Source organism: Colletes gigas, unplaced genomic scaffold, assembly GCF_013123115.1.
Source record: "Colletes gigas isolate AHSC1104 unplaced genomic scaffold, ASM1312311v1 Colletes_gigas_Sc00001, whole genome shotgun sequence".
Taxonomy (NCBI): domain Eukaryota; kingdom Metazoa; phylum Arthropoda; class Insecta; order Hymenoptera; family Colletidae; genus Colletes; species Colletes gigas.
In genome coordinates this window covers 10,474,055-10,496,725 of record NW_025106630.1, presented here as the reverse complement: position 1 = coordinate 10,496,725, position 22,671 = coordinate 10,474,055, and the positions used below count along the sequence as shown (strand labels likewise).

Sequence of the window (22,671 nt, the reverse complement as noted above, 5' to 3'; positions counted from 1 at the left end):
CGACCAACGTTAACGACGCTGCAAAGTTAATTTTCCGTGTATTAGAAGAACCACCGGCGCACGAAGTCCCTAGGATGTTCATAGTGTCCTCCAACTGTCACTCCATCTACAGTTATCCTCATTCTGTTCGACCACGTACGTTCTTTCTCCATAAAACTGCGCACCGTTGTCAATTGTGTCGCGTGAAAACGATCAGTCCTATGAAAATGTGGTAAGCCGTATTAACATAAACTACCGTCTAGTTACATTCAACGACACAGACTTGTTTACAAACACCGCGGCGACATAACCTCCAATACCGACACATAACCTGTTAACTGTATGCACGCGGTGCGTCACGATGTACAGAAGTTTATGACATTTTTGAAGATGCAACCGTCAGGAAATGGCACGATGGTCGACCGTACTGTCGGGAGTGTTCCTGGCCCTTTCCATGGTACTGTCCCTTGGCAAACTTTTGATGCTTGCCACCGGAAATGGAAACAACGGAGATCTCACCGAAGCGGATCAGTGGCTTGCTGAGATCGGTCTTAAACAATACCGGCATCGTTTCAGAGAAGAAGGTCAGTACTTGCAATTGACCGATGTGCTAACTCTATACTGCTTTGTGAACGTTCTATCGCGAATCACTCGACAAATCACGATCATCCAACGAGATTCGCGATCGCATTTTACCGATTCGTAAATGTTCTTCGAATAAACAAACGGATGATCAAATATTGCGTAACATTCCGTAGGTAGTTTTTTAGTAGAATTCTTATCGACGTAGAAGGGAATCGAAAGGAAGTTTATATAGCATTGCTTCATATTGATCGTATATTTTACGACTTTCTTTAACGTTAAATATCGTTGAACAATCGCGAGAAATTTGTCGATGAATATTCGAAACAATCGCGACGAGCCGTTTCATCGTATAGACGCAACAAATTCATTATCGTACGGTCCAACGTCAGAATTCATTGTTTGGCATACAGTCAAATTTTCTGCGAGAAGATGCACCGGATACTATCGATCGTTTGCAAAGTTATCGGTCTTCCGGGATGCATTAATCGTCCTCCAACATGAACTATCAGTGTATACCTCCGCTCGACCGTGCAAACGTTATACATTACTTTGGCTAGACGCACCGAAGACCCGGAATTCATTAACATCTCAAAGACTCGAGGCGAGCAGCGCGAAATTCCGCGGAATGTACGATCACATCTACTCTGTGCACACGTACGATTCATCTCGTCTCTTCGTGCAGTTGCGTATATCACAGACAGGAATAACGTTCGTATCAAGATAGACGTTCCAAATAACAACTAAAAATTAGAAGTAATTCGTTCTTCGTCGAATTATTATTCTCAACCCTGAAGAACATTTTTCAACTTAAACTTTCCGTTCGAATAAATCTTTATCGAGAATTGGATTTCTCACGATTGGAATCCAGTCTATTCTTTATCTTTGGTATTTTATCAGAGTAAAATGGCATTGCAATAAATTTTTCTTACGATAATTCCAATAATCTTTTCGAACTACGTACAACTCTGGGGTAAAGTCCCCGAGAGCGAACAATGTAAAAATACGAAGATAAGAACGCTATTAATAGGAGCACGTGTAATATTAGATGTACAGGGTGTTCGGCCAACCCTGGGAAAATTTTTAATGGGAGATTCTGGAGGCCAAAATAAGACGAAAATCAAGAATACCAATTTGTTGATGGAGGCTTCGTTAAAAAGTTATTAAAGTTTAAAGTTTCACATATTCTCGAATTTTTTTCTAGAAAGTGGGTAGGATTTCGGGGGTATGTCCATTCACCAAAAATGATTGTAATTGACCCCCGCGACCGAAAATAATTTTTCCAAAACGATTTGAAATTTTTTAAATTTGTCGAAAAATTTCCCAACTTCTCGAATTTTTTTCTTGGAAGTGCGTAGGATTTCGGGGGTATGTGCAAGGACCAAAAATGATTGCAATTGACCCCTGCGACTGAAAATAATTTTTTTAGAACGATTTGAAATTATTTTTTTCACCGAAAAATTTAGGTAACTACTCGAATTTTTTTCTCGAAAATGCGTAGGATTTTGGGGGTATGCCCATTCACCAAAAATTATTGTAATTGACCCCTGCGACTGAAAATAATTTTTTTAGAATGATTTGAAACTTTTCATTTTCGTCACAAAATTTCCCAACTTCTCGAATTTTTTTCTCGAAAATGCGTAGGATTTCGGGGTATGTCTCATCACCAAAAATGATTGTTACCGACCCCTGCGACTGAAAATAATTTTTTTAGGACGATTTGAAATTTTTTTTTTTTTGCGAAAAATTAGGCACCTACCCCCTGTCGATTTTTCTTAAAAATTCGTTTTCGATTTTTTTGCTTGAATCTCTACGAAAATGTTTGATACCTTTCTGTCTGCCTATTAAAACTATTTTAGTGAATAATTTCCCACCTGGCAGCCATATTTTTTTAAGTATTTACTCGAATTTCAGAGTGATTTAGAAGCGCGAGGCTAGATGAACAGGATTGTTATGGTATTCCATGCTCCCATACAATGTGAGAGTGACTTTTGCCTGGAACGCCAAGAAATGTAAAGAGAAATTTCTGGATCGGTAGAGAAATTGAAAAACAGTTTCCTCGTTTCCCCTTTGATCGAATCCGGCTTTGATCTCTCGGCGACCGTAAGGGGTGCAAAGATAAACAGAACTCCGGGGGGTAGGTCACGAGCCAAAGAGGGTTCGGGACCGCGGATAATTATACGAACTTCCGGAAGAGTTACGGGTCCGTCGTTGGCGTGCATCGACCTGCCAGCAGCCCCGAAAAATAATACGTTCAACAGGATTAGGCGTCGGTTATCAGAAAGTAGGCGTTTCGGTCGCTCGTTCATCCGCATGTTCCCTGCATCGTATCTGGAGCCGGAGGCGACCGAGGTGCCCGATAAATCTGCGTCAGTGTCCGAACCCTTTATCGTCTTGGCCCCGGTCGGTGCCAAGAACGCGTACGCATGCGCGAGTCCTACCTAAGGCCAGGCTTTTGTACCTTGTTATTGGTGGGACGAACGAACGGATAGGAAGTTCCCCAGCTGCGGCAATGTCACTGCGCGCTGTTTGCGCTCGGTCCATTGGGGGTTGGAGGGGGTGGGAGGGATGCTCGTGTCCTGCTCACCCCTTTCGCGGGCTGGCAAGCGTCTCTGTGTACCACACGTACACGTGCAACGTAGTTTTTCGGCCCTGTCCGTCACTGTATCCAGCCAGCGGCTGAAAGCATCTCGTACCAACGCTGACCAATAAACGGTAAAACCGTAATTGCCCGATACCCTCGATGCTGAATAATAAACGTCCCCCAGCGTGCCAAACACGTCGTCCTAAATGAAACTGCGCCCCATCCTCCGTACGACAATTTCCTATACCGACAATGACTGGCTAATGACTTTTCCCTGTCGATTGGCCCCGTCGTGGGTACCGAAACGACCGGATACCGGTGAATAGTTAAGAACCAATCTCGCCGATGCATCAAGGTTGACGGTGGGAAAAAAACTTGGCGAGCCAGAATGCGAAATTTCACCGCATCCATTCTCTTTCTTCTGATCTCTCGCCAACGGATTGCTATTCCATGCGTAACGGGGGGACGAGACGGTCTCAAAGGCGACGCTCGATGAGCTCTCTCGGTTCGTTTGTCATTTTTGTCGAACTGGAACGACGAGTATCGCTGTGTTTGTTACCGTGATGATCGAAACGGTAACGAAACTGGTGATATTTGTCTTCGATGCCTCCAAGAACGAAATTAAGGAAAGGAAATTTACGATTCGCGACTAATTGCTCGTACGTTCGATGGTGTCGGGACCGGAAACTTGGATCTAACGCGAGAAACGTCGATCTTGGAAGGTTTTCCGAGTGTCGCGTTTCCATCGACGTGGCAGAAAGCGAGATTGGACTGTCGAGTGCAAAGTAACGATTCCGTTCCGTCAGCGAGCGGTCTCCTCGCTAGTTGGCCCGATCCCGTATCGATCACAGATCGCTGATGATTCGACACGACTATATATCGTGGGCGTCCAACGCGAACGAGAGCACTTCGTTTCGATTCGACGACAAGTGCGCTGCAATTATTGGGAAACTTCGGGGGCCATAGAATTTTCGGTTCGACGTCTGCATTCAATCCCGTTGGGAGAAGCCCACTCGAAAACATTTCTTTTCAAACCGTATTATTAAATTAATCATACCCCGCGTACGTTTCGATCCGACGAACCGTTACGTCGTCAGTGTTATCAGCCTTCGTTGAAGGGTTCGCGTACTTGGAACGACCTAGAAACGCATCCGGGAATCCAACCTCTCGATACGCTTCCTCCGTGAGATATTCGATCTTCCTAAAGCGATCATTTCATCGATATTCCGAACGATTGCTTCGTGAAATATTTCAAGCTTCCCTAGAGAACGGAATTAGTTGTCGTTTCAGCCCGAGGGCCGGTTCTGACTCTCATGGCCTTCGCCATTGTTGAGTAAAAAAGCCATCATCGACGAGGCAAGAAGCCAAAAGAGCTCCGCGATTTGAATCATTTTTACAGTGGTGAAAAGTTATCGTTTTGAATGCTGAACAAATCTCTTCGTCGTCGTTTCAGATTCCCGCGTTTTTCGAACACCCGGGCACCCGCAAAGATTAAAATCGTGTTCGAAGCCCGCGATTTAAGAAGCACGGTTAAGAGTAGCTCGAATAACGGTCCCCATTAATGTTCCAAGCCATTACGTAGGTAACGTCGGTGGTTAGAACGACCACGGAGAATCTCCGAGCCTCTCGACGCGCTTCCTCCATCGATTCTCGATTTTCCTGCGGCGCAGATTTTCCAGGAACGAGATCCCGTCGTATCTGGCTCGGGTCGTAACGCGCCCCTTCCGCGTTCTAATCGCGAACGGTGTGGCGAGATCGCATAAAAACCAGGTGGAAAAGGGGTGGGGCGGTGGTGGTGGCGTGGCAAGAAGTAAGAAGGGGCTCGAAAGACGCGAAGGACGGGGGTGGTCGGCGTGGCGCGGTGTTCTTTGCGGCGTGGCCCGCTGGGTGGGGAGTACGAAGGAACGAACGAACGCGAACGCGAACGGGTGGCAGAGGGTGGCTCCGGCCGCGTAATCGTATCGCATGCAGTCGTCTAGCGTGAGTCAGCGCGAGCGGATCGTCGAGTCGCATCGCTCTCGGTTTGAAACGATCGTCGGAGCCGCCGCTTGCCCGACGGGGACAACGTAACACGACCTTTTCGGTGAACCGCGGGGGTCGCGGGATCCTTTCGCTCGCGGGCAGACATCGAACGCGCGTCGGGAACCATCGCGGGCATTATGCGCGTTCGCGTGAACCACCGGACGAACGGCGTACCCGCGAACGGTGAAACCGTGAACGAGACACCGTTGCTCGCGCGTACGCGGGCCCTTTGACACACTGGCCGACTCGGTCCTTAGTAGACGCGCCGCGTCGGTCGCGTAGAAGCATCGCGTTTTTCGACCCCGAGAGCCCCGTTTTCCTGCACCTTTTCCGCGCCGTTTCTCCCCCCTCGCTTCCGACAACCCCCGTCGTCGTGCTCTTCGGTTCCCCGCTTCAGCCTTCGACCTCTTCTCGAAGCCAACCCTTTCTCTATCCCGCCTCGTAGACGAAAGTAGAGAATCGTTGCGTATCGTGTTCGTAAGTGCTAGACGATTTACGTTTTAGACGACCGCGTTTTACCACCCCCTCCGCGGCCGGCGATTTTTCGTTGCGAGGTTCCAGCTGCCACACGACCGCCTGCAGGTGACGAGACAGAAAGTCGATTCGAACCCGTAAGTGCACTCTCTCTTCGACCACCCTTCGTGTCTCGGGTGGTGTTCGAAAAATTCAGCATCAGCCTCGGTTCTCGATGCTTCTGTACCTCGTGTCCCTTTTTGCGACGTGTTTTCGTACGTGGACGGCTTTGACCTGAATCTGTTTTTTTCCCCCCCGGGGGTTTTTAATCTTGGGGAGGAATATAAATCGAGGGAGGGTGAGAAAGTCCTCTTGGAATAGTTTTTTCCCCAGATATCAGAACCAAGCAAACAGGTTTGGGGCAAAGTCCGCTAAGTAAATATTTATCCTAAGATTCTGTCATTCTGAAGTCCCACATATTAAAATCAACACGTTTTCGAACTCATATTGCATTTATAAGACAAATCTACCCTTTTTTGTGAGTAGTATACATTTTGAAAAATTACTAGCTATCGAGGGGTTAACAGGTGAATCCAAACCCAGACCTAACCCAGTGTCAAAGTGTCTAACAATAACAATTTGCATTCAGAAGCATCAAACAACGTGAGAATTTGTTTTCGCTGTGGGTTCGCCGGCCGACGGTGATCTAACAGGTTTCCAAAAATCTGCCGTGGATGTTTTGATCGTCGATCGCGATCGTCGCCGCGAAATTGAAGCTTATTCGATGGAGGTAGTTCGAAGTTCGTAGACGGGGAACATTGTTTGCACTCGTCCCATGCACGGGATGATTCGCCCCGGAGAACATCGAATTACGTTTCTAATTAAGCGTGCTCTGAACCTACTCCGGCACCCTCGCGGCGCTCGATTTACATTTCGACGCGATATTCGCGTATCGTGCAGCCGACGATCCCGTTTGAATCGCAGCCCCGTTTATTATACATAATTCTGCTTGGGAAATGTTGCTCGTCCCGCACGCGAACGAGCCCGCGCGGCTTCAGTTTTTAATTACTGCGCGTCACGGGAACCTTCGAACGTCGATTGAAACTGCAACGAGCAAGATGCACGAGAGAAACACGAAATTATGCGAAAGTACGTGTACGAGGTAATTCGTTCGAGGCACACGTTTTTAGAATTCTCGTTTGTTTGTTCCTGGAATAAAGGCTGCGGTTTGATAGAGACTGTTTGAATACAACGGAATGGTAACGTAAAAAAAAGAATATTTTTTTTTTTACACGTACATCGAAATAAAATTTTTGATGTCTCGCGTACGAGTAAAAATATCAATGGCTCCACGGCTCGCACATTGTGTGCCCAGTTTTTGTTACACACGAGCTTTTATACGCCGCAAACAGCTCTTGACTGTTCCTTTATGCTGTATAAATATCATACTTTCATACGCGCATAACTTTGTTATAACGTGTACTTTTGTTTATCGAAGGTCCCTGAATGCGTTATTCTGTCCACGCTAAAAGGACCACACAATATTCCTATAGAAAACTTCTGACCGCATAAATGCATTGTGTCCGATCGCGTGCCGTGCCTTCGTTATTGTATCTGGTTTTTTGTTCTTGGACAAACTTCACGCGAAATGAAATATTTGTCGCGAGGGAGGAGCCATGAAATCTTTAATTTAACTCGCGTATCTCGTTCGTCGCAGCTTTCGATTGGGAAACGTCGAACATTTTCCGGATTCCACTGCGAGTAACCCGCCTCCGTGTTGCAAGGAGAATAAAAAATCAGTTCCCTTGTGTTTCGGATGAAAAGAAAATCGATCTTTTTTTTGCACTTAACGTTTAAGGATTCAAAAGTCTCTGAAATAGTAAGTCGAAATGCAAACACTCGACCGAGATACAAATCGTTGAGTATAAAGTAGCGCCCGAAACCTCATTGCATCTTTTCCTCGTAAACAAAGATCTTCCTTGAATTCCTATAATATTTATGATTTTGAAGGTACGTAGATTTCACTAAACATGTATAAGGGGGAAGATAGATTACGTTGCACAGTAATCTATAATAAATATATTTGTTTAAACAGAGTCCTCCGTAGCTGCGTGGCTTAGACGCTTGTCTTTGACTCTTGAGGTCTCGAGTTTCGATCCCCCGGAGCTTAAAAAAAAAAAATTGTCAACAGTAATGTAAAAATATTTTATATCAGTTTCACCCCCAAAAATCAGTATAAAAATTGCATTCTAGAGTTTAGAGAATATCCTTGATTATATTAAATTACAAATATTTGACACAGAATCGCCAAAGGGTTAAATTAAAAGAGAAGATGTCTGACCCCAACACGAAGGGGGAAACTCCTTTAAAAGGTCGAATCTTCCTTTCTGCGTGCAATATATAGGCGTCGAGCTTAGCCCCCATAAAACGGGGGGAGGAAATCGTTCGTAGAAGCCCCAAAAGTTCAACGATGCAGTTAAAAGTTCCCCCAAGAGGGAAGTAACACGGTCTGAGGGCTCCGTCTCGAGAGGAGCTTTTTCCTTTCTCCGAGCCCTCTGCGTGTCGGTTCTATTTGAATTTCTAAACTGTGCTCGATGAACCCCCGGTCTCGTCGTCGGCGAGGCCTGCCCCCCGCGTGTAACTTCGTGTTCGCCACGTTGTCCAGGAGAGGTCACGGAACGTGTTACGTCTCGTACAGAAAAAAGAAGACGTTGACGTCACGACGCCTTCGCCGCCATCCGTGAACTTTGAAGGTTGTCGTTGATACGCTCGGACCAGAAAGTCGCGAGATCGCCCGGAGCATCGCGAATACATCCTGCATTGCGGCACTTTAACGCGGAGTCTCGCTCGACGGATGCCGGGGTAAAAACTTCCCGACGCGTTTTATCGGTCCCGCGTCGTCGACGCCGCGACGCTCGAATTTCCAGACTCCGAGAAAAATTGTCGAAACGATAATTGAATTCTCTCTCTCGCTTTGAAACGGTTCCCTCGTGCGTCGTACGTGGTCCTCCCACGATTCAAGAAATTTATAACCCGAACTTTGGTCAGGATAACCAGAAAGGTGTTCATCGTGTATCTGGAAATGAATTTTGTTTTCTAGAGTCCATTAGCAAAGACGCGTATTCTAATTCGATCCTCTTGTTCCCTTTGATAGCGATTGTTTTCGCGTGTTCCCAGCATTCGTGAACTTTATGTCCCCCGCATTACAAATTTGACCCGCCAAGCTCCTGCCCCAGCGCGCGTGCGTGTATGCAGATTCTAATTTACGCTACGCAATTAGTTGCCTCGCTGGCGCTGTTAAGAGCAACTGCACAATAGTATCCCGTAACGTTTCAAATTTACGGCCAGTTACCGTTTTACGGAACGGGGGGATGGAATTAATTCGCGAGTACAGGAAGCACCCTCGAGGGAAAGATCTTGAATTCTCGAGCCGCGGATTAAAATTTCTCCTCGCGATCGCCAGGCCCTCGTTCGTTCCTGCTCAACGTAGGTTCTAAAATCAATCATTCCCATGTAAAATTCACTTTCATATTTATGAGCGTTCGATACCGCCAGTCACTTGGCAACACATTGTATGGAAACAGAAAGAGTGGTTTTAAACTGCATAACGCAAGGCTATCGCTGATATCAACAGAAAATTACTAGATATTAATCTGTACATCGGGCAAGATCGATTTTATGTCGATTATATCTGCATTCTTTTTAATTCGTCGATCAATTTTAAGATGCGTAAAAATAAATTGCAAACAGAAAAGGATAATATTCCAGAAAGTTTCTCAACGGAACCTTGTAGCCGCGAAGGCACGCTAAGATCGATACACAGTCACCGTGAGTCCCGGGGACATTATCTTCGCGTGACTTTTCTCATTGTCGCCGGTCCGTAATTTATGCCCAGCATCCGCGATAAACGAAAAATTAACGAAGCGTAACGGGGAGATTTCAGGCGGTGCTCGGGGGCTCGAGACCAACGGCGCAAGCTCGCCCGTGAATCATTCGAGTAATCGCGTGAGACGGAACGATAACAGCGAAACGCGGGACAACCTACTTCCTCGGTCATTTGGCAAATACGCATCGATCGGGGGGGGCCACGTGTCGATATCGCGCGCGAAATCGATTCCCCGGAAGTCGATGTTGCGTGTAAACTCTCGCGCGCAAACACCGTCCAAGGGAAAAGTATCGATCTGTCCTGGCGGCCTTAACCTTTCCCCTCTGTGCAGAAAAATTGCGACGTGGTGGGGGGGGGGCAAATTTCACTCGTCGCGAAAATCTTGGATCCATCCGTGGATCCGTTGGTCGGATTTTTCGAATGAAAGTGGATGATAAATAATCTCAATTTCTAGTCAAAAAACGGAAGGTTTATAGCGATGAAATCTTTTAAAAAATATATTTTTAAATGCAAGTTTGATGAATAAGAAGGATGCTGGACGTTCAATGTCGAAAGAATTATCGGGAAGCTAACGACGCCTCCCACGCGGTCTGGTGGCGTAAGTTTTGCTAACGCGATCGCGAGTAGGTGGGCCCCGGTTGTAACTAAAGCGAAACGTCGACGAAATGGCGCGGAAAGCCCGGCTAGAATGGGATAGGACTTAAACGGTTGGAAACCATTCTGCCGGGCTTGATTACACACTACAGAGAATTGCAAATTAAATCCGATCCGGAGACGGAGATTCGGCCGTGTATCCGTCGCGTCGACGAGATCTCGTGCGAATCGATCGACGATTGGTACAGGATGCACCGAACCACGCGATACGGATTAATTAAACAAAAAATACCTCGTCTAAAAAGCTTGTTTGAGGGCACGAGTTATTATCTCCGATATTGATTTCGTATTTGTTATTCGCAGCAAATTATTTCGATGCGTCTGTTGGGAGAAAACGGGGAAAATTCCAGCGTGCATCGGGGCTTCGTGCAATTGTCGAAGTGGCTGGTAAGCAAAGTAAGTCGTCGATGTCTTGCTATCGATCTGTTTTTGTCTCCGACACGACACTTGTTGATAACTATCCCTAGGTACGACTTGTCAACGTCCAACGATCGTGCAAATTGCCCCGCGAGTCTCGTGTGTATAGCGTGGAAAAAAATGATCGACGTTGTTTCGTGATCTCGAGGATTATGTGAATGTTTAATCGGGGGCTTCGTTGCGAAGTAACGCTAATTCAACGTTATCTTCCCTCGAGCGTGCGACGCGGGGGTAACAATTACGTTCCACCGCGACGCTGGCCCGTTAATCATCGCACAATCGCCAAAACCGGGCGGAATTCGCGATCTTCCGGTTGCATTTCCAACGGCCTGGCCGCGCTTCGAGCTTCCGTGAGATATCTCCCACGCTCGTAACGGCGAATCGAGCGTGAAAAAAGTACCGATCCGCTGAAACCATTCCTCTTCGACGCGTCGTTACCTTCTTTTCGTAATTACCGAACGAAATTAAATGATACACGTTTGGATCGTATTAACAAATTGTGCCCGCATTCGGAGCAATTTTCATCCCGTAATTTTTATCAACGACCTTTGCGACGATCTAGCCAATGCTAAACAGCTGCTTTATGCGAACGGCCTTAAACTATATCTTCGAGTTAACGACGCCGTGCATGTTAATATGCTCCAATCCGATCTCGATAAACTCGCGACATCGTGTGTGCAAACAGTGGTCTCGATCTTAACGTTTTCAAATGCCATGTAACAAGGATTGCTAGCAAGCTTACGTATACTCTTGCACACTCAATGACACACCATTAGAATCCATTAACCCTATCTTCGATCCAGATCTCATAAACCATGATAATAAAATTTCTTTTTCGCTCTACGTGTTAGAAACGACGTTGCGCCATTTTGTAAATCTTTCGGTCGTAACGCTGTGAGCGACGGAGGTAGGAAAACTCATAAATACTTTATACAATCTTTTATGGAAATTGCACCTTGCACCTCAAAATATCAACTTTGATATTGTAATTATTCTGAGAAACGTCACGTAGTAGCCCCGTTTGACTTCCAAAATGGAACCCGTAGGGAGAATAAGGCGATGAGTCGCTGCTCCAGAGGATATCCGAAACACGAGTCTAAAAATGAATCGAAAGCATAAAGGGGCATTGTTAATAGAACGCACTTGTCCCAAAACTTCAGAGACAATTCGTTCGTTTCGCGAGAGTCATCCCGTTGGAGCACGGCGTCCGCCCCGGGGCGGGTGTTCCAACCAAGACTTTAATTAGCCCGAAAACAATCGCTCGTTCTTGCCGGAACGCGTTCACGGTCTCGCGTCTTTTCATCGTCGCCGTGCGGAGCTAATCCCGGAGGGTCCTCGAAAAGATTCTTTTCAACCGGACCTCGTCACCCCGGGGACCTGCTTTCTTGCCCTCTCGCGAAAGAAGACCGCGATGGTTCAACCCATCTTTGATATTTTCACAGCAATTTTATCAGAATCGATAGTCAAAGCGATCTCCATCTGTGTCTACCGATTCTCAATGAAGAAAAATGGGCGGTTTTACTGCAAAAACACCTAGATGTTTCAAGATAGTCTCTGTCCAGAAGATCGACGTGTCTGGTTACGCGAGAAGAGATTTACTCTTTTTGATAAAATTGTGGGCGCGTTGGAAATATTTCGAAAAGTATTTAGCAGGTATTTACGAGATCAAGCGCGAGTGGAGGAGGGTCGAACCGCGGCGGAAGGTTCGGTATGGTGTCGCGTTTGGAAACTGTGTCACGAGGGTTGCTCGTTTGGTACCAGCTCCGGAGCGATCCGCGAAAGGGTTGAAACGTTGGAAATTCCTCGCGCGGTTATATCGCGGGCACGGCAGACACAAAGGCGTGCACGGAAAACGCGGAATCGATCTGTCCCACCTTCGTAATACCGGCAACCCTCTCATGCATAATCATGAGAATGTATGACATACGTATGCCCTGGTTTTCCCTGGCCTCCTGCACCTCCTCCTCGTTCCCCTCCCCTCCTCCTACGCCCCCTCTTAGCACCGAAAGGATCGTTAGCACGAAGTAATGCCAGTGAAGGATATCCGTTCGAAAAGGTCAAGAGTCCACGCGAGGTCGCCGTGCCTCGCGGTTGATTCTTTCATTGTAACCCGCGCCATATTTTTCTTTTTTTTTTTTTCTCTCTCTCTCTTCCTTTTCATCCCTCGCTCGACCTACGAAAAAAAGGGAAAAAACCGGAGAACGGAACCCGAGTGGCCGGGGGGACGAAAGGTCCGAGGGATCTCGCGGGAGCACGTATCCCCGTTTTACCTTTGAAATCTTCATCCCGTCTCCTCGAGGGCTCCGATGCGAATCGCTAATGGAACGCTTATCCCTCCAAGTCCTGTAATGCCCGCTAAAACGCGACGTCATCTCTCTTTTTCGACGAGACACGCTGTGAAATATCGGCCCTGTTCCCACGCTGCTCTTTTCGTTAATTAACCCCCCTTCAGGTACGATTCGAGTCACGATTCGTCAAAGTGTACTGTTTCATTTTTTGAACTCGTTCGAACTCTGTTCATCGAATCAAAACCACTGTAAACAGTCAAGATTTTTAGAGTTTTCCATGAGAAAAGGGAGTAGAATTTTTATCCCGAAGCGTTACAGTCGATGAAGAATGAAGGTTTTGTGTCGTATGCCTCGAACATACACTCTCAGCCATGTCAGAACTTGTTTTCCTTGATTTCTAAATGTGCTCAAACGCATTAGTGTGTTTATTGTGTCCTCCGATAACGTTCGCTGCGTCGGCGGTTCTAAGACGTGGAAATGGGTGTGTTTTCCCAGCGACCGACGAGTGGGAGTCGTTAGGTGTGTCTCGTGTTTGCCCGGAAGAGAAACGTCTCTGGTTTTCCACCTACGCTTTGTCCGGAGATTTTTGAAACCCAATCTGCCTCGAGTTCTTAAATCAAATCAGCCCCCCCATTTTAAAAAACTCTATTTCGAGTAACAGTTAACATCAGACAATATTACTCCAATTACTCGATAGTTTATTAGCACATAATTAATTTAACAGATTGTCGAGACGATGAATAGCGTCGTTTCTAAGACGAGGTACTCCAGATAAGGCTTATCGATGATTACGACAGGGGTTCCCCAAATCGTCGATCAAGTTTGGCAAATATTAACCCTTTGCACACTTATGTCAAATCCTACACGACACTTTTTCAAGTCCAAACCATGGAGATATCGTGCACTTGAAAATTAAAAAATACAACAATAATGTAAATAAAACAGATATTTAATAGAATTTGTTTAAATTTGCCCTGCTTTTTAGCTAACGTAAATTTCAAATAAAACACTTAAAAGCTGCTGGTAACAAAATTCAAATATAATTCGGAGCGCAAAGGGTTAAATACAGAAAACATAAAATATCCTCCTACGACGCCCATGGTCGACGCCACAAGATCATTTGCGTGATTTCTTAGAAACAGTCTATCTCGACGAATGTTGTTTGCGAAGTATAAGGGAAGCCAAACGGAAAACACGGCCGTCAAAGTAATTGGGAGTATCCGGTGCCCGTGGAACGAATCAAATATCGGGAGTAATGGGCAGATATCGTGTTCGGAATCTTGCTGACTGTCGGTAGATTCGATCGAACCGAACACGTTAGCGCCTTTGTTGCTCGCTTCTCTCGATAACCGATGTAATCTCGAGGCCTTCGTGTTATCGGCTCTTCCATCGTTCTCTTGTCGTTCTGGTTGACGTATTCGGGATACCCGGAGATATTCGACTCGACTGTGAGCCGATTACACATGGAGAATCAGGGACAACGCGCAGGAATTATCCGCGAAACGCTGATCTCGATCGTCACAAGATCAGAAGTTAGTTTATCACGAGTTGAAGGAATACAAGATGAAAATGGGTTGAAATCACGGCTGTTCGAAAGTCGAATCTTCCGTTACCTTGCTCCTGGCAGGACCAACAATTTTCCTTCGATTCCTCAATTAGCTGTATTGGAATTGGGTGAAAAAGCAGGAGGCTTTGTTAGTAAAGATGAAACTTTATTCTGTGGTTTGGAAGGACGTCTTTACTCTGTTAAAACTGAACTAAAAGAAAATCTTGCGTCCACTTAAAAAGGAGAGAAACCATTGCCTGCATCATGTTTATTTCCCTGGCCCTCGTATGCAGACAATGGACAGTGTTTCTCACTGTTAGATTCAGTTTTGTAATGATTATTTATTAATAATCCAACAAGCTGCTCCCTCGACAACTAATTCTCACACTTGTGCGAGTCGCAATTTTCCATCAATGTCCACAGTTCCATAAACCACGTTTTCTCAATAATGTTCTCAGCGATTTCCTTCTCACGAAATCTTACATCGACCCTTCGCTTCTGAAACGATTAAAAAGAAATATGTACTCGTGTCCTCGAAGTAGCCGATCCATTCTCTGCAGTTCTCGATTTAGGCCCTCGTAATCGTAAAAGATTAAACTTTTCCACGTCGCGGAATCGAACGGGAGAAAAATTGAAAAAATTCCACACGCGGTTTGTATTTTACCTAGCGCGTCCACGGTATCTGTATCGAGGCTCCGGGCACTGTTATCGGTTTTGGCCACACATTGTTACGGGAACGATTTATGGTACGCAAAATCGTCGAAGTTGATACGCGCGGATTGCATTCCGCGTTTCGCTGCAGCCGAACGTAGAATTCGACGCCACATTCTTCGACGCATTGTTCCTCTCGCCTTCGAAATCGCGATCGTTGAGTTTCATACACGCGAATTCTTAAAACGCAAGGGTTAACACGATTTTAAGGGTGTTTGTAGAATTTTCGTAAGATTTACGGGGCGCGTGTCGATTATGGAGCCCTGGATCGTGCATAGATTTCGTCATTCGCTTTTTATCGCGGGGCAATTGCCACGGTACACGGACCGCCGATAAATTCCGGGAAACGAGATGAGCGTGGAGAACACGGGTACGATAACCCCGAGTGGACTCTTGACCCGCTTTCGTGGGGGGTTAACGTTTAATTCATAGTAACGTATCGTCGTCGTTGATTAGATTGTCGGCCGCGCGTCGTATCGATCCGCGATCGTTTAATTGGCGTCGTTAATCGGCGGCCCGAAAGCAGGCGACACACGTAGAAACGTCGAAAACGGCCATCAATCTCCGGCGGCGGGGAACTGGCCGGATCTGGGTCAACGGGGGCAAAAGTAACACACCGGCTGAATATCGCTATCGTAACTTCCTACCCCCCCCTGGTTCTCTGTAACTTTAACCCGCCTCGATAAGCTTGATCCCTTAAACTTCGCGATACCGAAAGTCCTCGGAAAGTTTCCACTTTCCAGCCAACATGCGCTAAACCGAATTATTGTTCGCGCTTTGAACACCCCCGCGAACCCGGAAACCGGCACTACGTAGCCTCGTTGGATAAAATATCTCCCCTAAAATACCTATTTTGTAGGCTTTCCCTCTGGTAACGTTATCCCAATGCATTACGAACCACTTTCCTAATTGGAATACGCGTAAACGACTTGGATACTTGTTTTCGATACGTCGATCACTTCTGTAACTTCTGTGCAACGACATTACGAATCACGAACAGTGAATTCTCAAATATCTTTAATAAATACACGAGTATTGTGTAATGACAAGCTGTTAGCTCTGTTCTGTCTAACAATAGAAACGAATCCTGTAGGAAGCTTTATTCTTGGACATTTTAAATAGCAGCCTCCCCATTGGCGGAGTCGATAAAAAGACGAAATCGATCGCCCGCGAACAGAGTGACCCCAAAGTGACCTTCACTCTCGAAACATATAGTATTCCTTTCAACTTATGTGCTCGTGGAATGATTGCGATCTGGAGTACTAATATCGTAAGCCACTCGCGTTTATCGTCTATCGTGATTTATTAAAGTCGCCTCAGGGTCACCTTACAGGTTGTTAAATTCGTCTTTTTATCCGCATTACGGAAAGTAGAGGGGGGGCTACGGTTTAAAAAATTCAAGATCACTTTGATATCTCCGAAAATAGAACAGCACGAGGGAAACGCTTTCGCTGGTGAAGTGCTTCGTTCTTCGAGATTCTAATTTTTAAGAGTTTTCCAAACAGTCCAGTGTACGACAGAGATTGGGGGGGGAAAGATATTAAATATAAATAAGAGTTTTACATTTTATCGTTCGAGTAAAATTGCCTCGGTAAATAAAAATAAACGACGGGCATATTGCGGGAGGAACGAGAAAGTTACGAGGACTCCGTCGCGACGCAAATCTGATCGAGCAGGGTGATTCGTGGGCCACGTAAAACGGGTAGGTCTCCGGCTAACGACCAACCGATGGCAATAAAAGATAACACGGAAAGGAACTGTTCGTCGTTACGGAGAACGCGAACGAACAAGGTCGTCTTTTCGGCCCCGCGATTCCTCCGTGACCTCCCCAAGCTCTGTACGACCAATAATTGAAATTAATTACATTTCGTTAGCAGACACAATCCCCCCATTGTTCGTCACGGAAGTGTGATTAATGCTTCTCTCCGCGTTGCTGTAACCTGCCCTTTGTTTCCGTTCGTGCACGGCCGCGTCGACATTTCATAAAACAGCACCTGCACCTTTGTTCCCGATCGTCCCGCAGCGAGACGCGTTCCCCAACGTGACAACAATAATTCATCGATATTATCGAACACCGACCGCGGGTACACGCCTCCCCCTATGAATAATTTCTTCAATATCAACGCTTCGAATCCATAAAATGGGCGGAAGAATCGAAGTCTCGAGAGTCTTTTGGGAATAAAACGAAATATTTTCCAGTTTTGATCCAACATGAAATTTCAACGTGTCTCGCAACGGTTGCGTGGTCCTCGATCATTTATTTTTCTCACGCCCCAGCGTCGTCGTCGCGAAATGTTAATTCACCGTTTAGGAAAAGCTGCACGTATCGCGCGAATATCAATGGCTCCGTTCCTCGTTTCGTACGCGTGTCGAGCCGAAAACGAGGCGCGACCGCTTCCATTGTTCATCCCGCCGCGGTCCGCGTAGGATTTAGTCGGAGAAGGCGCCCCGTGTAATTTCATTTTTTCCGTGGACGAGGGGTTAAATCTGTTGATGTTTCGGCGAAAGACGGACCTCGTGACGAGCGAGCGATGCGACGGTGAACGGAAAATGGTTCGTTGATCGGGTAAAAAGTTGACCGAGCCAGGGACCGATCGTGGGAGGAATTATGCCGGACAAAAATCGAGGATGTCGGGATGGACAACGCGACAAAGATTTCTTTGCCGACGAGATATCGTCCATCGGCATGTCGCTGCGGCCCAGCGGCAGCGCCTCTTCCGGTAAGTAAACGCCACAGCGGACGGGCAATTAGCCTGATGATTAGCGATGTTTACGCACACTCGACTGATCGAACGAGTAATAAATACTTCCGGCGAGTAGCTAGACGAATATCAATCCCTTCCGTACGGACGAAGGAGCTGGCTGTTTCCGTGATTCGCGGCAGGATCGAAAAGACCGGAAGTACTGGCTTTACAACCCACGTTCAAATTGTCAGCTTTGCTAACCACCACCAAACGCATTTATTATTCATTTGCAAAGAGAAAATAATTAAAATAAATAGAGTTCAAGGTAATAACACGTGAGAGGAAATAAAAGACCCCGGGAACAGCTCGTTTACTTTGCGGTCAGACTTTGAATCTCTTGCTTTTCCAATGTTTTCCTACGGTCCCTTTCACGTACTTCCGCGGTATAATTTGTAATTTATGCTAATTACTCTCCTGCATATCCGGATTAATTACACTCCCTTTGCGCTAGACCTTCCAGCGGTTTGGACTTCGTCTTGGTTTCGAAACGGTACGACAAATTGAAATTAGAGGGAATAATTTTAGTTTGCGAATTAAAATATAATCCCCCGTTTCTCTTCTTTCGACTAATTGTGCGTTTAAAGAGGGCTTCGGTGAAAGGGGGTCGAAACACGTCGGCTAAAGAAATTACCGTCGATCGATGTGGACTTACCACGTGTCCATACCACAAGTTTGTATTCGTAGTCATTTTGATTAGCAGCGCCATGACCGCTTTTAACGTTACAACGTTCTGTGTTCTTTTCGATCCTTCCGACGAATCATTTTTATACGATTTTCGAACGAAATGCCGCTTGATAGAAGCTTTGATCTTAGCACCTGCCCAGTTGCAACACTCTTTGCACCCGTTTGTTTCGCAAGGATCAAAACAAGACACACCGTCTACACCATCAACGTTCAAACATATTTATTTTGAAACTCCCAACATCTTGTAGGAACATACACAATTTAGCGCGAGCCGGTAAATTAGAAATTATGTACAAACTCGGTTCTCAGACAACTGACTTGGCGCTACGCAAATATAGCAGGAGTTGTTTGATCATGTTTCCATTGGTGTTCGTCGTGTATTTCCGTGTCTCGTTATCTATGCATCTCGTTAAAAGATTCCTCATGTTCGCGCACTCCGCGGACACGGACAGTGGATAGGATACCGCAGTGCTCAGGCCCGTTCGTAGCTGGCTGAATAGATTCAGGATAACGCATTCTTTCATCAGGACCTCGGATTCGGCAACGACCGGGTCGTCCATGGCGCAGCGCCAAAGCAGCTTGTCCAACCACATCTCCTTCTCGCTGTGCTCGGTCTTGTAGCTCACGCCGTGATCCCGCATCCACAGAGTCAGCTGTAGGCAAATCGATAGGCTTAAACAGGCTCGCGCTGAGATCGATAACTCGATCGCGATACTTTGAACACGTCGAAACGTTCTTACTCGATGGAAAACCACCTCCAGACCTCCATTATCGACCAACGAGCAACGTAGCATTCCATTTAAGAAAAAACAATCATTTTTAGATGATTCTTACCTTTCCACGACACCTGAAAGTCAGGGGATTCCCAAAGAAGTACAGCTTATCGATGCCTCCTGGTAACCCGGTCGGTTCCAAGCATGTCAGACGGTTTTCTCTGACGTCGAGGCGCTTGAGGAGCGGCAGTTTGGCAAAAATCGCTGGCTGGAGCACGGTGATCCGATTGAAGGACAGATCCAGTTGCTCCAGATAGACCAGATCCTTGAACCATTCCACCTTCGTTTCCGTTATGTTGTCGAGGGGCAGGCTGAGCTTCCTCAAGTTGGACAGCTGCTCGAACGCGTCCGAGTTTATGTCACGCATCTCACACTTGTGAATGTTCAACGATTGCAAGCTTCTCGCGTACTTCGCGAACGCTCCCTTGGAGATGTATCGCAGATTCGAGTTGAAGATCATTATCGCCGACACGTCCGTCGACGTTTGATTCAGCACCTCGTTCATGGTGACGTTCGAGCATTGTATACGATCGCTGGGATCTGTGCATTTTTTAAATGTTTGAATTAGGATCAGTCTCGATATCAAAGTAATTGGAATCTACGGGTCTTCTGGCTCTAATGTCAAATTATTAGTTGGAATGGAACACTTCATTTTCTCCTTTGACTCACCGGTCGCACGAACGAACTCGAATAAATGTCACCTCACCTTTCTCGTGTTTGCTCACGGTGCATATCGCGAGCACGACACCGATGTACCTGGAAATACACAGCAGACCAAAAAACGACGCGCAGCGCATTCTGAGTGGCGTGTGTGGCAGCTCTCGACGGTTCGTCACGAATGACGACGCGACGAAAGCGGACGCGAAGAACCAGGATTTATCTGCAATACGCTTCCCGTTTTCTGTCACAGATACGCGTCGCTATCTGCTCGATTCCTATGAGCCAATTAATTAAAAAAAAAAAAAAGAAACGATAATTGCTCGTCTCGGTGGCGCGACGGAATTTCCCTAATAATTGCTTCCTCATAAAATTCTATTTCGATAGAAAATCCGATGTTTCAAAGCACTCTGTTCCCCGAGGTAGTTCGAAAGTTGTTAATTGCGCCACTGACAATCGGCGTTACCTCGCATGGATTCGTTGATTCGTTGTTGCGTTCGGTGATTGCGTGGGGAACGAGGGCAGAGAATCAAAAAACCATTGAAATTTTGCAGGGATTTCAACCCTCGCGAGCTGCGGCGAGGTCGAGGCGTTACCGGAACTGCCGCCGCAGGACGAGGAACGTTTGCAACGCGCCGCACGTTTGCTGCAACAGAGGCTCGTTTTGCGCCAGTGGCTGATAGATCATGACCTGCACAGCTATTACCAAAAGTGAGCAATTTATCCCAAAAATTTCGTTCACCGAACGTTACTCAATTACGTAAACAATGAAAACACCACCCAACAGTCGCTGATATTAAATTAACACATTGACTTTTCACCAAGGAGTTAAAACAATTAAATCTCAAGATGAGATGTCGAAGAAAATAAAGCTAGGTAGATACCTTGAATGTTAACGAGTCTACAAAAAATAAATTCCATGAGAAATTCTTGGTACGCTAGTTTGGAATTGTCTAAAAGCAAAATTTAATTTTAGGGATTTCGTTTGGCAGTCAACGTGTTAAATCGACGAGACCTTTTTTTAACGCTTACATTTTTCTGTCGAATTCTTATTTACCCGGAAATCGCGGTGGACGTGCATTTTTTGGGTAACAATAGGCAGAGCAAACAGCTCGGTTACGTCCGTAGCGTTTGTGTTTATTGACCAGAGCTGGCAGAGAAAAGACCGGGGGGATAGATCTGTTTTTGTTTCGTTAGACTGATGCAGATGGAAGTGATGTCTCTGGAGGACGTGTACTGGGTGGAGGATAATGCGGCACGGGCGGCTCTTGGCAAGGATCTACAGCGATGGATACAGGCCAGACAGACGCTGCCCACATCGAAGGAGGATTTAGAGACCCTCAAGGCCGATTTGTGGAGCGCCGTTGTAAAGAACAGTCAACACCAGGACGCCTGGACATGGGGTAACGTCGACTTCCAATATTCATAAGCCGTTCGTCTGAACGACTCGTTAGAACCGGGGGAAAAAAGAAAACATATTAATGAAACAGCGTTCGCTGTAGGGCTATAGAAGTGATATCTGTTTAATGCTATGCCCCGTCAGGTGGAATGTTAGTTGTTTCTGTGTCGGTGGCGGGGTTAGTGACCCTGGCTGCTATGACACAGCCGGCTCTAGCACCAGAGGCAAAACATTCCCTTCTGCAGTACGTGACTGGAAAGTATTTGCTACCGAGCAACTGTCGAGTTCACTTTGAATGGGACGAGCCGCAGCTCGTGGGAGAAACGATGACGTTCACCGTAAAGGTACTATTTCTTTCCCTCAAAATTTATCCGCGAGAACGAACAAACTACCCTCTTGTTGCTTGCAAGAATACTCTCAAATCCTAAAAAGGATCTTTCTGTTGACCGTGCTTGAGATGCACAGTACTGTCTCTCGAAACTTTTGCCCAACGTTGATTTCACGAGAGCGATTCACCGACAGTTTTACCAACGCAACGGGCAGCCGTATCCGATCTGCGACAAGGACAACTTAATAGTGGAGGTGACGGAAGGTTCGCGAAGGATAGCCACCCTGATAGAGCTTGGTGGCACTGATCCTTTGGCCGCGAACACCGCGGTGGTGAAGTTTACTGTCCGCCATGCTGGACAATATCGGATAGCCGTGCTTATCGGTTCGTGTCACGTTCACGGCAGCCCGTTTCTGAAGAACTTCCTCCCCGGTACGTGTTCGCGATATACAGCTCTATCGTCGAGCATCCTACAGCGTTGTTTGATCCACCAGGTCCTCCGGATCCGAACAAGACCGTCTTCGTGCGACAGAGTTCCACGGTGGTGTGCACCGCCGGGATCCCCCACAGTATGACGATAGAGCCACGGGACGAATATGACAATCTGTGTGTATTCTGGCCGGGGGACAAGCCCACGGAGGGCTACGAAGTGAATATTACTCAGGCAAGGATGGGACTCGAACGAACGATCGGACCTTGCTGCCCCTAATTTCTCAACGATCGTCTCCCTTTTTCTTTATTGCAGATCGGTAGCGTGTCGGACATGTCGGCTGTCACGAACTGTAGCATACAGCTGGACTACGATTATCCTAGTCAGAGGGTTTGTTTGAAAGTCAGCTTCCCCAAAGGTGGCTGCTATCACGCGACAGTCAGCTTGACTGGGCTGCAGCTGCACAACGGCGATTTCGACATCATTGTACTCGAGAGTACGAACCTAATCCCTTGCTAATGTTTGCTTCGAGTA

The 22,671-nt window shown here is 46.5% G+C and overlaps 2 protein-coding genes across 9 annotated transcripts in view; one reads left to right on the top strand and one right to left on the bottom strand.

Annotated features, from left to right (window-relative positions):
• Window positions 1–111: 111 nt before the first annotated feature.
• Window positions 112–22,671, top strand: part of LOC122395067 (apoptosis-resistant E3 ubiquitin protein ligase 1) — a 26,291-nt gene continuing 3,731 nt past the window's right edge. For 3 of the 8 annotated variants that reach the window (XM_043392385.1, XM_043392376.1, XM_043392429.1), the window contains exons 1-8: window positions 112–211; window positions 370–563; window positions 20,535–20,691; window positions 21,178–21,383; window positions 21,524–21,723; window positions 21,902–22,139; window positions 22,202–22,371; window positions 22,453–22,633. In XM_043392385.1, the coding sequence (XP_043248320.1) occupies window positions 386–563; window positions 20,535–20,691; window positions 21,178–21,383; window positions 21,524–21,723; window positions 21,902–22,139; window positions 22,202–22,371; window positions 22,453–22,633 (1,330 nt within the window). In that variant the 5' untranslated portion in view covers window positions 112–211; window positions 370–385. Of the gene's footprint in view, window positions 212–369; window positions 564–5,135; window positions 5,779–16,719; window positions 17,843–20,534; window positions 20,692–21,177; window positions 21,384–21,523; window positions 21,724–21,901; window positions 22,140–22,201; window positions 22,372–22,452; window positions 22,634–22,671 lie in introns of those variants that run through there. The other 5 variants (XM_043392402.1, XM_043392436.1, XM_043392420.1 and 2 more) reach the window with 4 other exon arrangements.
• LOC122395158 (leucine-rich repeat-containing protein 26-like) lies at window positions 18,788–20,161 on the bottom strand. Its single transcript, XM_043392536.1, has 3 exons — window positions 20,030–20,161; window positions 19,385–19,863; window positions 18,788–19,203 (listed from the first exon to the last, which is right to left on the bottom strand). The coding sequence occupies exons 1-3, from the start codon at window positions 20,118–20,120 to the stop codon at window positions 18,856–18,858; spliced, it is 918 nt and encodes a 305-aa protein (XP_043248471.1). The 5' UTR covers window positions 20,121–20,161; the 3' UTR covers window positions 18,788–18,855.

Bases quoted from the DNA above. Each gene is read 5' to 3' on its own strand.
- LOC122395158 (XM_043392536.1), bottom strand. From the start codon at position 20,120: ATGCGCTGCGCGTCGTTTTTTGGTCTGCTGTGTATTTCCAGGTACATC. The intron at 19,864-20,029 runs GTGAGGTGACAT...AAAAATGCACAG, and splicing joins CGTGAGCAAACACGAGAAAG to ATCCCAGCGATCGTATACAA. The intron at 19,204-19,384 runs GTAAGAATCATC...ATTTGCCTACAG, and splicing joins CTTTCAGGTGTCGTGGAAAG to CTGACTCTGTGGATGCGGGA.